This window comes from Ambystoma mexicanum, chromosome 5q (genome assembly GCF_040938575.1).
Source record: "Ambystoma mexicanum isolate Mex_15411 chromosome 5q, UKY_AmexF1_1, whole genome shotgun sequence".
NCBI lineage: Eukaryota > Metazoa > Chordata > Amphibia > Caudata > Ambystomatidae > Ambystoma > Ambystoma mexicanum.
The window spans coordinates 97,713,844-97,726,878 of record NC_090933.1 but is presented as its reverse complement, the minus strand read 5'-3'; the positions used below and the strand labels follow the sequence as shown (position 1 = coordinate 97,726,878).

Below are 13,035 nucleotides of genomic sequence, written 5' to 3'. Positions count from 1 at the left end.
TCCAATTTCTTTGATGGAGCAGTCTCCAGAGAGAATCTGGTAATACCGCCTTTAAACTGAGCATTGACAAGACCTGCCAACTTGGAAATGATCTTGAAAAGGTCTTCCTTTTTGTATCATGGAGACATTAGTTTTCCCAATCAAGCACGCAGCTCTATGAGCTGATGCCCTCACCACCTTCAAATCCAGATTCTCCTCTGTGATCTTAGCCTCCTCCGCCAAGTCCATTATATTCAAAACGGGACCAAGCACAATCGGTAAGTGGTCCTGGCAGGTATCCCAAAACCTAACACATTTGCTATATCCTTGCTATAGTGAAGAAAGAAAATTGAAGGCAGGCGCAGAGTGTCATTTCCTACTCATCTGGGCTTGATACAATCTGCCCACAGTTTCTTCCTTGAATTATTGTCTAGTATCATCTGTAAGAAATGCTGATAAAATCTTTCCACGTACAGAAGAACAACCCACTCAGATGAGCTGACGTATGTGATGTCAACAGATTAAAGATGGGCTCACCCTTGTGGCCCATTACTGTTGAGGTTGGCGTCTGCCATATCGATATAATCGATAGGGATTGTCTACGGGATAATGACAAGAGTAGCCTAATGAATGGAAAAATTAAGAAACCACCAACAATTCTCATCAGACAACGAGCTCAGAACCGACATACTGGCCCTCTTAAAGGTATATTGTCTGTCCCCTCTGCTAGCGGAACCCACATGTGAAACCAGCTCACCTGTCACTGACGCTCCCGTGAACCTCTCCTGTTCCTAGGGCAACTGGACCACAAATGCACACAAAAAACAGGGTGCTAGGTAGGCTCCACATGGCATTTTTGTTGTGCTGCCTTTCTAACAAGAGACACTACCAGCCCAATGCTGGAAGCTTGTTAAGCAGTACTTTAAATAAATTGCTGATAGACTGATGGGATTCCTCCTCATCACAAGCCCCCGTGATGTCAACAGGCTAGGGGGCCTCCAACCTCATTCTCCTCTACCTGCATTCTGAAATACACATTTGTCCTCCAGGTTGTTGTGTTCAGCCGCAGAATTGTCCTTCATCCTTTGTTATTTCCCAAGTCTAAGAGTCAGAGCAGAAGTTCCATTTCGCTGAACGATGCCCTGACAAGTATTCCGAAGCAATGGTCAAGCTTTAAGAGGATCCCTGGCATTATCAACAACTGCAGAGTCTCTCTCTGGCGGCCCGGGTAAAAACGATGTTTAGAAATTGAGGGACAGATGCAAAGCAATTCGGTCCCTCAATTTCTAAAAATCTTTTGGGTTATTTATAATGCGTGTACTACCCAGAGGTTTCTAACCGTGGAATGAGGGAGCGAACCTGTGTTGTGCGGACCGAGGGAGCGAACCTGTGTTGCGCGGACCTAGGGAGTGAACCTGTGTTGCGCGGACCGAGGGATCGAACCTGTGTTGCGCGGACCGAGGGATCGAACCTGTGTTGCTCTGTCGTCTTGCTTCCAAGTCGAGCACGTTTCCCCTGAGTTATCCTTCCGATACTCTAAAGATCTGAAGTACATTTAATGATACAGAACCAGAACTATTGAGCAAGTCTGTCATCATCAGAATAACTCAACACTGTTGTGGTTATAGAAGAGCTCATATATTTAAAGGAATGGAATTACTCAGAATGTAGCAGCACTATTCAATAACCCAAAGTTCTTAAGCATAGTTAAAGTGAAAATACTACACTTCTCACCGTTGGGACAGTACTGCCACTTCTCACAGAGGCGTCTACACCTTTTATGGGGCAGCACTGATCCAGCCTACTGCTCACATGCTCAGAATTGTCATTTCTCAGCAGGACTGCAACACTATACCGTTGTGTTCTGTATGTTGAGTGCTTCTTTACCACCAATGTGGATTAATGGCTCTCTCCCAGTGTCTAAATACTAGATCTGTCTACATTCAATTGGCAACAGGCATGTCCGGAGCTGCCTGCTGTCCACAAGCTGCTGCTCAGGATGTTGGGAGCCATGATGGGGCAAGGGATAGAAGGCTTGAGCCTGTCGGATAGCAGAATCAGCAGGGTCTTAAAACCTGCTCACTCCTTGAGGGGCTATGGGGCAAAATGACCCTGATCCCACATACAGGGGGTTGCTACCCCTTTATCTCTCCTGAATGAAAGAATGAGCTCTTTCAGACACAAGATATCACCCCTGCACACACATTGAATGAATATGGTATGGATCTATAGATCGAGAAAACTGGAGTGACAATTCAGAGTGTTTTAACAGAAATATAATTGTCTTCCCAGATGGGAGACTGACTCCATTAATATACCCGGGGTCACTGAGATGACCAAGAGTGAAACTGTACATTCAGTTGTGAGATTACCAGCAACGGTTGATACTATGCTCCAAGGAGTGAGTTGCCCACTCAATATATCACACTGTTTTTAGGTGTGAGACCCATCCTGAATGCTTGCCCAAAGAGCCTTGGCCAGAATTTCACAGGGAAGTAGTGAGCATGTGATCCGGGGTTTGCAGCCCACACACATGCAAGGGATTCCCATGCTCCCACTTGCGAGATTTGCACCAAATTACTGATATTGTGCTCCAAGGTAGGAGGCACACGCACAGTCTTTGCTCTGACGTTTGACACACTCACAGGATGGGACGGCATTTCGTTCTCCCATCCTAGTTGTCTTGCTCTGCCTTTTGAGGGCTACTAGAACCTGGATGATTATAGAGGGGTGGAGTAGGGGCAGTGATGGCCTACTGGAATGCAACTCGAAGGCTTACATTTCCTTCTTACTTGACATTAGTATATGCAGTACATGCTAGCCAATGTTTCCACTGTTCTGCGCGCGACTCCACCCCCCCCGCACGCCGTTGCACCAAGTTGGCGACTACATGCAAATTTGCGGTACTATAACTGCCAGTGATGTCACTTCCTGTATTTGTGCCCCTCCCAGGAAATTCATAAGTCGGCTCCCCTGCTACCAACACTTGAGTCGTGGGACTCAGGCCTGAGGTACACACTAGTAACTGTAAGGAAACACCAACATCAAATTGTGGCATAACGAAACAAGCTACAATTGTAAGTCCCCATATCATTTAACCTAGCAACTCCACAAAGCAAGGCATGATATGGTGGAACAGGGAGGAGCAACAAAAGGGGATCAATTGTCGCTGTGACGACCATTCATAAGGGACACTGGGATACTACTATGCACAATGGGAAGGGGCAGGAGTGACAGAGGGATTACGGGAGCAGTCGTTTTCTTTACATAATGTATAGTTATGTTATTTAAAGAAAACCGACGTGCATGGCAGCCTCCATGCAGTGCCAGAGAATGATGTTCCTTTACAGCCATTAAAATATTTTTAAGTGCAGTGTTTTGCTAAAATCACCCAGCAACGTGTGCTCTAATCCTCATTAAATTGTTGTGTGGTACCATGTAGCACCATACATGTTGTCTGTCAGTCACTTGGGCAAGGATCCTCAGAGTTTCAAACTACACCTATAGGCCTCTATTCTTAACCGTTAAGGGGATCGGTTTAGCAGTCACATTTTTATTTGTATTGAAGTTTTCATTGCAAAAGATGACAATACCAGCAAATTAAAAAGGTTATGAATACACATTTGCAGGCAACCAGGCTGCCAATAAGTGGCCGGGAAGTCGTGCACTCTTGGCTTCAGTCTGTGACTCGGGCGAAGGTCCTCGCCCTGTGTGAAAACGGCGCCCTCACAGTTCACATTTACGTGGCACTTAACCCTTTAAAGAGAACGACTGCCCTGCCAACTGACCAACCCCACCTCCATCTCCATGGAACTTGCAATGAGCACTTGCGCATTTATTTTAGTGCGTGAAAAGCCACGAGATCTCAAATATACTTGGGGAGCATTACACAAAAGAAAAATCGCTTTACACATATTCATTCACAATATAAACAAACGCTGGTGAATCTGAAAACTCCGGACTTTTAAACGGGAAGAGCAGCAACGACGTTCACTGGTATCGAATTTGACACATTTCTCACACTTGGTTGGCAAATGGCTTGCTTAGAAAAAAAAACTGACACTTTTGTGTGACTGAATCTGTAACGCAAACAACTTTGGAAAAGGTTTACACACTTTAATTGGTGTGCTTTTCTAACATTCCGCTGCAATCCGTTAAAAACAACCCAATGCTTGCTTTGCAGAGGCTACTAAATGCAATCTCCAAAATCTACCGACCACTCCGAATGCTCAGGAAACAACTTACCTAATGAAATGCCAAAGGACGCTTACGCACAAAAAAAAACTGTTTTCCGATGATCCCTCCGCCCCCCTTCTGTGCGATGCAGACTCAAAATATTGTAACCCAACACAATGTTTCTCAAAGTATTCCTGCGGTCCTCAAATTGCAACAACAGGCTCGGCTAACCGAGTTGGGCAGGGGCAAAGGTTAACTCAAGGCGTCTATTGTCCCACATATAAAGCCGCTATTGATGGGCAAAGTTTCACTGCACCTGATGACGGCTTTTTTTGCCGACTCGGGGCTTTTTCCAATGAACACGAAGGGCCGTTTCTTCGCTTCCCTGAGCCCCACTGATTGAGTTCTGCGAGGCCCCGCCCTCCAAACACGACCACGGCGCTACTGCTAATTGTTTACCTGCCACCCGAATAACAACCACGTAGCCTCTTTACGAAATGTTCGTAACATTTGTGTGAGGAAATTAGTCTCGAACGGTATAATAGCTTTTAGAAGATCCCTAGAGGGAAAATTACACATTTTCAAATCTACACATCAAGGTTTTCAAATACAGCAGCAGAGAAGTCCGAGTTTAAGCTCTGCTTCAACACTTTGTCCAACAGTTACATGCTCACCTGCATCCTCATGGCTGTGTTGAAGGTTGCTCGCAGCCAATGGCAAAGGCCCGTGGAGGTCTGTGGCGTCAAGTCTTGAAGCCTGGCCATTCAGCATCTTTGTGGGAGGCATTGCCGAGGAGTCGTTGACAGAGTCTGCCTTCACTTGGCCTTTTCCCTGTGATGCAGCTCGGGACCTACTGAAAGGATGAGTCCTCCTCGGACTAGCCTTGCTCCCACTCTGCGGGAGGGACTCATCAGATGAGAGCAGTTCCTCAGAGGATAGGCGATTTCGTTCCTGAGATCCAACTCCATCTTTTGAATGCTTACGAGACAGCGCACTAGACGAGACAGATGGTCTATCTTTGTCTTCATTATATGTTTCGAGATCCGTGGTTCGAAAAACACCTTCGTCAGTGCACGAATCCAAAACTGCCTCCAACGCCTCCTCGGTTATCGACTCCTCAGAGCTGGATCCAAGCGGCATTGGGTTCTGAAGGGCTTCCATATAGGACTGCCTGAACAAACGCCTTGTTTCAAAGGCTGCAGAGTCTCTGATTGGTTGTCTTCTTGGCGTAGCATTGCTTATGTCAGCGGTCAATGTCAGAGCTTTTGTACTGCCCGTTTCTGGGCTGCGGGATGGTTGCCTATCTTGCAGCATTCTCTGTATCTCATCGGAGCCCTCATCGGACTGCAAAATACCTTCATCACTGCTCTCATGCTGGTGTGGTGTGGGGTCTGCATGAGCTCCTTCGCTGCCCTCTCCCAAGTTAGGAGGAAGCTCGGTTTCAGCCCCATTTGTAGATAGATCTTCGCTGGAGAAGACATCATCGACCGAGTCCTCTATAATGGCTTCAATAGCCGTGCATGTAGTGTCATTAGAAGCCGAACTGTCATGAGAACTGTTGCTTTCCATGGTTTGTGTCAGCCCTGTTGCATCAGTGTTCTCCGTTATGATGGAATCCACAAAAGGATCACTAGAATAATTGTGCAAAATGGTCTCGGCAGTGGGGACAAAAATTGGATTAACAATATTCTTCCAGGGAGTTCTGTACACAGCGGCACCAGTGGTTAGCAAACAACATTGCAGGGGAAAGCCATTCCGTTCAAGGTTCACATGCTCTAAAAATTCTGCAGTAAAAATGGATCCATACATGATGTCGGGGATGATGACTTCTTCGATGCCTTGCTGTCCATGTCCAAAGAGGCATTTTAAAACCAGTTTTGCCGACTGCTTCCCTTGAGGCACCAGCTGGAAATAGAAGTCTCCAGGCTTGAGGCGCACCTTATGGAGAGATGCTAGCTGCACCACCACCTTCTCGTGGATACACAGCGGCCACCCTTCATGGTAGAAAATGAGGCCGGTGTACTTAGCCTGAAAAAGAGACAACATAGTGAGTTACAATGAACGTCAATCATTATAGGACTAGACACTATCACAACCCGAAACACGCAAGTGGGATTGAGCTCTTTCACCACTTTGTCACATTAAAAAGAAAAAATCATGTTAAGGATCGGAAACGGATGCATTAGCACAGGCAGATGTAAAGGAAATACAATCTTTCAGAGCACCTTAAACCGAGGGGATCTTACTTGAAGTTTTGTTGTCTCATGAAGAACTGTAAACATGAAATTAAGTTTACATAGGCTTTCCATAGCCGTGACACAGTTAACATCTGTAGGAGGGGGGCAAAGACAGGAGGGGCTGTTAAAGAAACACAATTCCTCCAGTAGCTAGAAAAGGCGACCCTGTGTTGAATTCGGCACTTGCTGGCGTTAGCTTTTTTAGTTATTTTATTTATAATCAGTGGTCGAAGTGAGCGGGAGCGGTCGGGAGCGGTGCTCCTATACTTTTTTAATTTACCTTGTACAGCTCCTATACTTTTATTTTAAAAAGAAACCGTTCCGGAATGGTTTTATTTTAAAATAAAAGTGTAGGAAGGAGTTGAAACCTTCACTTTCAGTGCACTGCACTGAACGTTCCCTTAAACAACAGGTGCAAGTGTTTGGGGGGTGTATTGTGTGTGGCAGGGGTTGTGGCAATGGGGTTTGTGGGGAGCAGGGGCAGGCCAGCAGGGAACATAGCTCCACTACTTCTTTTCGTACACTTCGACCAGTGTTTATAATATACTTATAGCCTTACGAGTTTGTATATACAACATAAAATACATACATAGCATAAAATACATACATGAGCACATATCCATGCAGACATCAAGCGTCAATTGCCTTATCATATACTGACGCAATAGATAAAATCACAACATCGATAGAATCACGATTCACAAGATAGATACGACCTAAGATAAATAGTTACAATGTTTAGTTATTACTCTATCGCTGTCTCAAAGGTTTCAATTTGTTAACGGGGAAAGGGTGAAAATCACAGATGGAGATGGGGCAGTGTGGCTGCTACTTGGTTTGTGTAGAATTGTTAGTGGAGTACAAAATGCTACGTGTGTGTGTGTGTTATTGGTCTTTTATGCTGCACAAATCACCAGCACTGTTGGCTTAAATTGCCTAAACCTTATCTACAAGTAGTAAACTAGACTGTGGTTTGTGGGAGAAATGGAAAAGGGAAAGGGTTTGGCGCAAGGAGGGAAAATAAATATAGGACAAAAGGAAAATTTGACTCATGTCCATGAAAGGGCGAAATGTGTAAGGATTCAGGATGGTGATCAATTGCAGGCATGCCCTTAGATGGGCAGATAGATGGCGCTCTGGCGCGACCTTTTGGTTTCGGCTTAGGTGGTGCGTTAACACCAGTGATGGTTTTGACTGGGAGGCGAGGCGTAAGCACCATAATCAATTTAGCTTTACAGGTAGCCCTTTAGTTCCGCTATTGGTTTTGAGTCCTATTCGGCATTTTAGCAACACCTTGTGAAGCCACATAGTTTTGGCTCATAGGCGGCACCTTAGCCCTACCATTAACTTTGTTGAAAATCAATGATCATGTAGGTCGATGTCCAGAGTCGCTCACTGATTGATGCGCTTTGCACTCTGAAGTAAACTGCACAAGAATGGGCGTGGGTGGCCGACATACCCCAGAGCAGACATGGAGGGAAGATCATTGGCGCGCTGCAGCAAACTGGGACCTTCTGTGCGCTCTCCCCTGCGGTTGCCTCACCCTGTGCACTGGGAACGCAGTACAAATATTTCAGAAATGTCTTCGGGCCTCGAAACCTTGTTTGAGGAGTTTTGTTCCTCGCGTCAAGATGCTTAAAAATTAGCTCCGTCTAGTGCTCCTACGACCACATTGATGTTGACCGTCTCATCTGTGAAGGGCAGTGGTCGAAGTGAGTAGGAGAGGTCGGGAGCGGTGCTCCTCTACTTTTTATTACCTTTTCCAGCTCCTATACTCTTATTTTCAAAAGAAACCATTCCGTAATGGTTTTCTTTTAAAATAAAAGTGTAGGAAGAAGTTGAAACTTGCACTTTCAGTGCACTTCAAGTGGTTTGGGGGGGGGGGGGTGTATTGTGTGTGGGAGGGGACCTGGTGATGGGGTTTGTGGGGAGCGGGGGCAGGCCAGCAGGGAACATAGTTCCACTATTTCTTTTCGTACACTTCGACCACTGGTGAAGGGGTTCAAATCTGTGGAAAGGGGTGGGGTGTCCAAATGTCATGTAGCCAGTAATGTCTGGAGGGTCCTAACAGGTAACTATGCAAAATGTGATGCAGATTGGTGGAACCGTGTGGAATTGTACAAGGAACAAAACAAACAGATTTTATATGTGTATAGAAGAGAGAGAAAGAGATGTGCTTAATACACCTCTGGCAAGACCTTTTCATTAGCAAGCCAATGTCCCGACTTACATCAACTTTTCTAGGTGTACTTCAAACACTACAGCAGCACCCGAGGAGAGACGCCCCTACACCAGCAAACCCCATTAGGAATAGCCAAGTCGCACAACAACGAGCCCCCGTGGCCGTTTCTGGCCCCCAGAATTAGCACCGTGCACCTGCGTAGAAATCTAAGACCGCAACAGCCAACCCTGGCACCTGCCTCGCTGTAGCTGGGGACTTTTACAGACGCAAGGCATGCATTGAAAAAGGCAAAACAACAACTCAAACAGCAACATACTGGCCATCTCACGAAGACACACTCGACACGTCCCTCCTCCACCGAACCCCCGCCCCCGCCAAAAAACATGAAAGCAAACAAACCTGAACATTCAGTGCCCCGACTAGGAAATATTAATCTACACATACAGATCAGAATCCAACAAAACGCCCGTATTCCGCGACTCTGAAAACGTGATATTCCACACACAAAAATGTTTTAGACATGCGGCAGTACTCTGCCCCGCGTTGTTCACAGTTCTAGTCTTCACTGCGAACACCAACAGCCCACTTTGTTTTAAGAGGAACGTACCAAACCGTGGCCACTTGCTTCCTTTTCTTTCCATGAGGAAAACGAGCACCCAGGACCGGCCGCCGGCAGAAGTTTGGGATTCAAGCCTCCACGCCACGCAATCTTTCACCGGAGGGCGCGAGCTTCCGCAGAAACATTTCACACCCTCTTGCGAAGCTACTCGGGATTTCTCCACATATCGCCGAGTTACTTAGAGACCAACGGAGGTGATTTGAAGTTCACAAGGGAGAGTAACCAAGCAGAACTGCTTAAAAAACTGACAGGGGGGGAGAAATGTTCGAATGATTTTAAGCAAGGCAAATACAATGCGGGCAGACTAACAATGAGGTGCTCTGCCCCAGTGGGTGGAAGGGGGAGTGGGGGGACTCTGGGGGTTGGGGGGCTGAGGCTGGAGATGCTGGAATGCGGGTTTCATTGTTGGAGCACTCACTCGGCTTCACATCTCTTTCAAAATCGCGCTTCTTTATGGGAAACAGCAGCTTTCGAAGCAAAATATAGCTAATTAGCAGTTTTGCCGTTTGATTTTCTCCCAACATGGGACACAGCACGCCAAGAAGTACTCTAGAAAAAGCTTCATACTTTCTTACAAAATACCCGGACAAGAAACAAGCTTGAAATTTCGCTGGATTTTTTTTTTTAAACATCCCCACAACTTACTTCATGAGATGAAAAGAACATATACACTAAAGACAACCGACACAGCTAGGAAAAACCCACCAGACTTCAAAAATCTAGATTAAGTGTGTAGTGTCATCCCAAAAGCGTGAGAGTGAATTGCAACCGCCTCTTCTTGATGAGAACACTGCAACAGGTGGACCATTATAAGGGTCTAAAGCAGGGGCAAATTGCTCAAAAGCCTCCCGAAGTTAGACCTACTTTCAGAATTTAGAGAACAGCATCTAAAATAACTACAGATGGCCATTCTCTGTCAAGCACTGCTACAAATGAGAAGGAAGAACTCCAGTAGCACTATCTGCTCAAGGTTGCGATGGGCAAACGGTGCTATGGGAAGGGCAACTAAGGGGTCGCCTTCATAACAAATCTGTTAGACACTCACCATGACCAAATAGCACCGTTTCGGTAGTGTGAGGGAAATTGTGGCATGTTGCAACCTGTGGCGCAACTTGTCTGTCAATGGGATAATGACGGTCCCCCTGCATGGGAGGTGTCGCAAGGTTTTCCTCCTTGATAACCTGGGTATCGCCAATCAGGCCCTAGCCTGGCTGACCTCACTCCTCTCTGATCGACACTGCCAGGTCCAACATGGGTCCTTCCTTTCCTCTATCTCACTCTCTACCTGTCATGATCCCCTGGGGTCTAACCTCTCCCCCTGGCTGTTTAACCAATACCTGGCAATTCTCGCCCACTGCATTGCCGCTCTCTGCCCCAACTCTCAGTGCTATGCAGATGACACTCAGCTTGTATTCAGGCTCTCCTCTGCCAACACTTCTTTTCTCATCTCTGATTGTCTGTTTGCTATCCAGGAGTGGTGTGCCGCCAACAATCTCTGCCTTAATGCCAGTAAGATGGAGATTCGCCTCATCGGCACACCTACACCCTCCTTTCCTGTCACTCTCTGGCCGGCCTCCCTTGGCCCTCTTCCTGCTCCCACCTGTGAGGCTAAGAACCTCAGGGTCATCTTCCACTCCACACTCTCCTTTTCTTCTCACATATCTGAGGTCTCCAAGAAGTCAAACTACCGACTGCACCTCCTCAGAGGTATTCTTCCTTTCCTCTCCTTCCTCCAGAAGCTCACTGTCTCGAGAGCTCTGGTCCTCTCTAGGCCGGACTACTGCAACAGCCTCTTTCTAAATCTGCCTGCTTCTACTCTACGCCCTCTGCAACTCATCCAGAACAGGACTGCAAGGCTTGTCCTTGGCCTTAAGTACAGGGATCGCATCTCTGCAGTACTGAAATCTTTGCATTGGATCCCAGTGGCTGCAAGGATTAAGTTCAAGACCATCTGCATTGTCCACAAGGCCTTCTGGGGCCTGGGCCCTTAGTACTGCCAACTCTCTCTTCGTGAATACCTTTCTACTCAAGCTCTTCATCCCACCACCTCCTACTCCCTCCGGGTCAGTCACTTCTCTAAGCAACAAGTTGGTGGCAGATCTCTTTCTTTGGCTGGGGCCTCTCTCTGGAACAGCGTCCCTGCCTCTATGGAACTTGAGGAGATCCATCTCTCGTTCCGGAAGCACCTCAAGACCTTCCTCTTTGCTCCTGCCTTCTCTCTTCCTCTCCCCTGCCGATTTCCTGTCTGATACTGCACTGGTCACCTGGCTACCCTCCTATTCCGGGCACAGGTCCCTGGCCACCCAGTTGCACACCCGCACTGCCTCCCGCCAACCCTTGCACTTGGGTCTGTATCTGTAACCCTGCAGTCCCCCTACCTGCACTTTTGGACACCTGCTGTCTGCACTTACCCTTGAACCTGCCACCTGCTGGCTGCACTTCTTGTTATTGTTTGGATCCCATGTACAGCACTGCCCCCTCACCTTTCCCCTGGCACTTTCCCCTCCCCACTCCCCGCACTTGTGCCATCTCACGGTCACTTGGCCTATTAAGATCGCTGTCTGTCCTCCCTGTTCCCCCTTCCTTGCCTCGTCACGCCTTGAAACACTTGTATATAGGCGCGTTACAAATGCCATATCATATCGTATCGTATCAGTGATTTAACTTGGCCCCTTCTTCCCCTCTTCGACCTTCCTGGCCATGGGACTCTCAATACCAGCCACTATAAGTTCGAAGGGGTTTAATCAACCCTCTTGTCTAGATGCAGGCTTTCCGGGGTCTGGACACCAAGGCTCACTCTAGTGCAAAGTACTGCTAATGGACTGTTCAGTGAGAATGCATCTCATGGAGATCTGGAGCGGGGCCTTGCATGGGTTTCTTCCTGGTTCCTTTTCTCTCACCTCTTTGACCTAAAGATGGCCACCCTTTCCCAAACTTGTGCCTCCTCCCAGCATCTGGTCGCATCTCGGACCAACTGGGCCCACCAGAACATTCCTTCATTCTCTAGCTACAAGGCGCTCTCCGTCTCCTCCTCGCTGCCATATATTTCCACTTCGTCCTCGTCTGTAGCTCCCTCTTCAATGCTTGATTTTACTCTATCCTCTTTGCTAGTTACCACTACCTGGCCTGCGCCATTTTCTCCATCTATAACCACCTCCAAACCACCTCCTCCTGTTTGCGATATGCCCTCTGGGGTATTTCTTTCTCCCTTTGATCTTACACCATCTGCCTCCCTGCACAAACCTTCTCAATCACCTTTGCCAGTTGTTTGTCTCCATCTCCTCAGTGGCACACTATCTACCTAACGTTACCACCTCCTTTGTGCCACTACCAACTTCTGATGTTTTCTCCACATCCCTTTTGGGGTTTCCCCACCCCCCTCCTCCATAAGGCATTGAGTCCCTTATGGATAGTTTAGACTTCTCGTCAACGAGATTCAGTGTTCTCGGAAAATTACTGCTTGACAGTTTATAATTAGAAGCGGACGTCTGCTACTGTGCAAACCGGAAGTGACAAGTGAACACAGGAACTATGATGACAAGCCTGACAAACCAATGGGCTACCTTAGAAGTCCAAGGAAAAGTGGCTTTACTTATGTGGCTGTGACCGCCCCCAAATTGTTGAATGATTGTCTATCTTGAGTTTCCAAATATACACCAATTGTCCTTGTGATTATTAGGTAATATGTAACCATTGCATGATGTCTTAGACTCACAGTAATAGGAGATTTCCCCGCTAACAGATCCTTGTAGCTGCCAAGACTTGAAAAGCCCCCCAGAGGCTGACCTGTGGCATGATAATCCTGCACATCCCAGATCCTCAGGGAATTGGCAGGTCAAGAC

At 47.1% G+C, this 13,035-nt stretch overlaps 1 protein-coding gene across 4 annotated transcripts in view; it reads right to left on the bottom strand.

Annotated features, from left to right (window-relative positions):
• Positions 1-13,035, bottom strand: part of PLEKHG4B (pleckstrin homology and RhoGEF domain containing G4B) — a 646,071-nt gene that overhangs the window by 374,445 nt on the left and 258,591 nt on the right. For 3 of the 4 annotated variants that reach the window (XM_069620594.1, XM_069620595.1, XM_069620596.1), the window contains exon 3: positions 4,830-6,183. In XM_069620594.1, the coding sequence (XP_069476695.1) occupies positions 4,830-6,183 (1,354 nt within the window). Of the gene's footprint in view, positions 1-4,829; positions 6,184-9,181; positions 9,443-13,035 lie in introns of those variants that run through there. The other variant, XM_069620597.1, reaches the window with a different exon arrangement.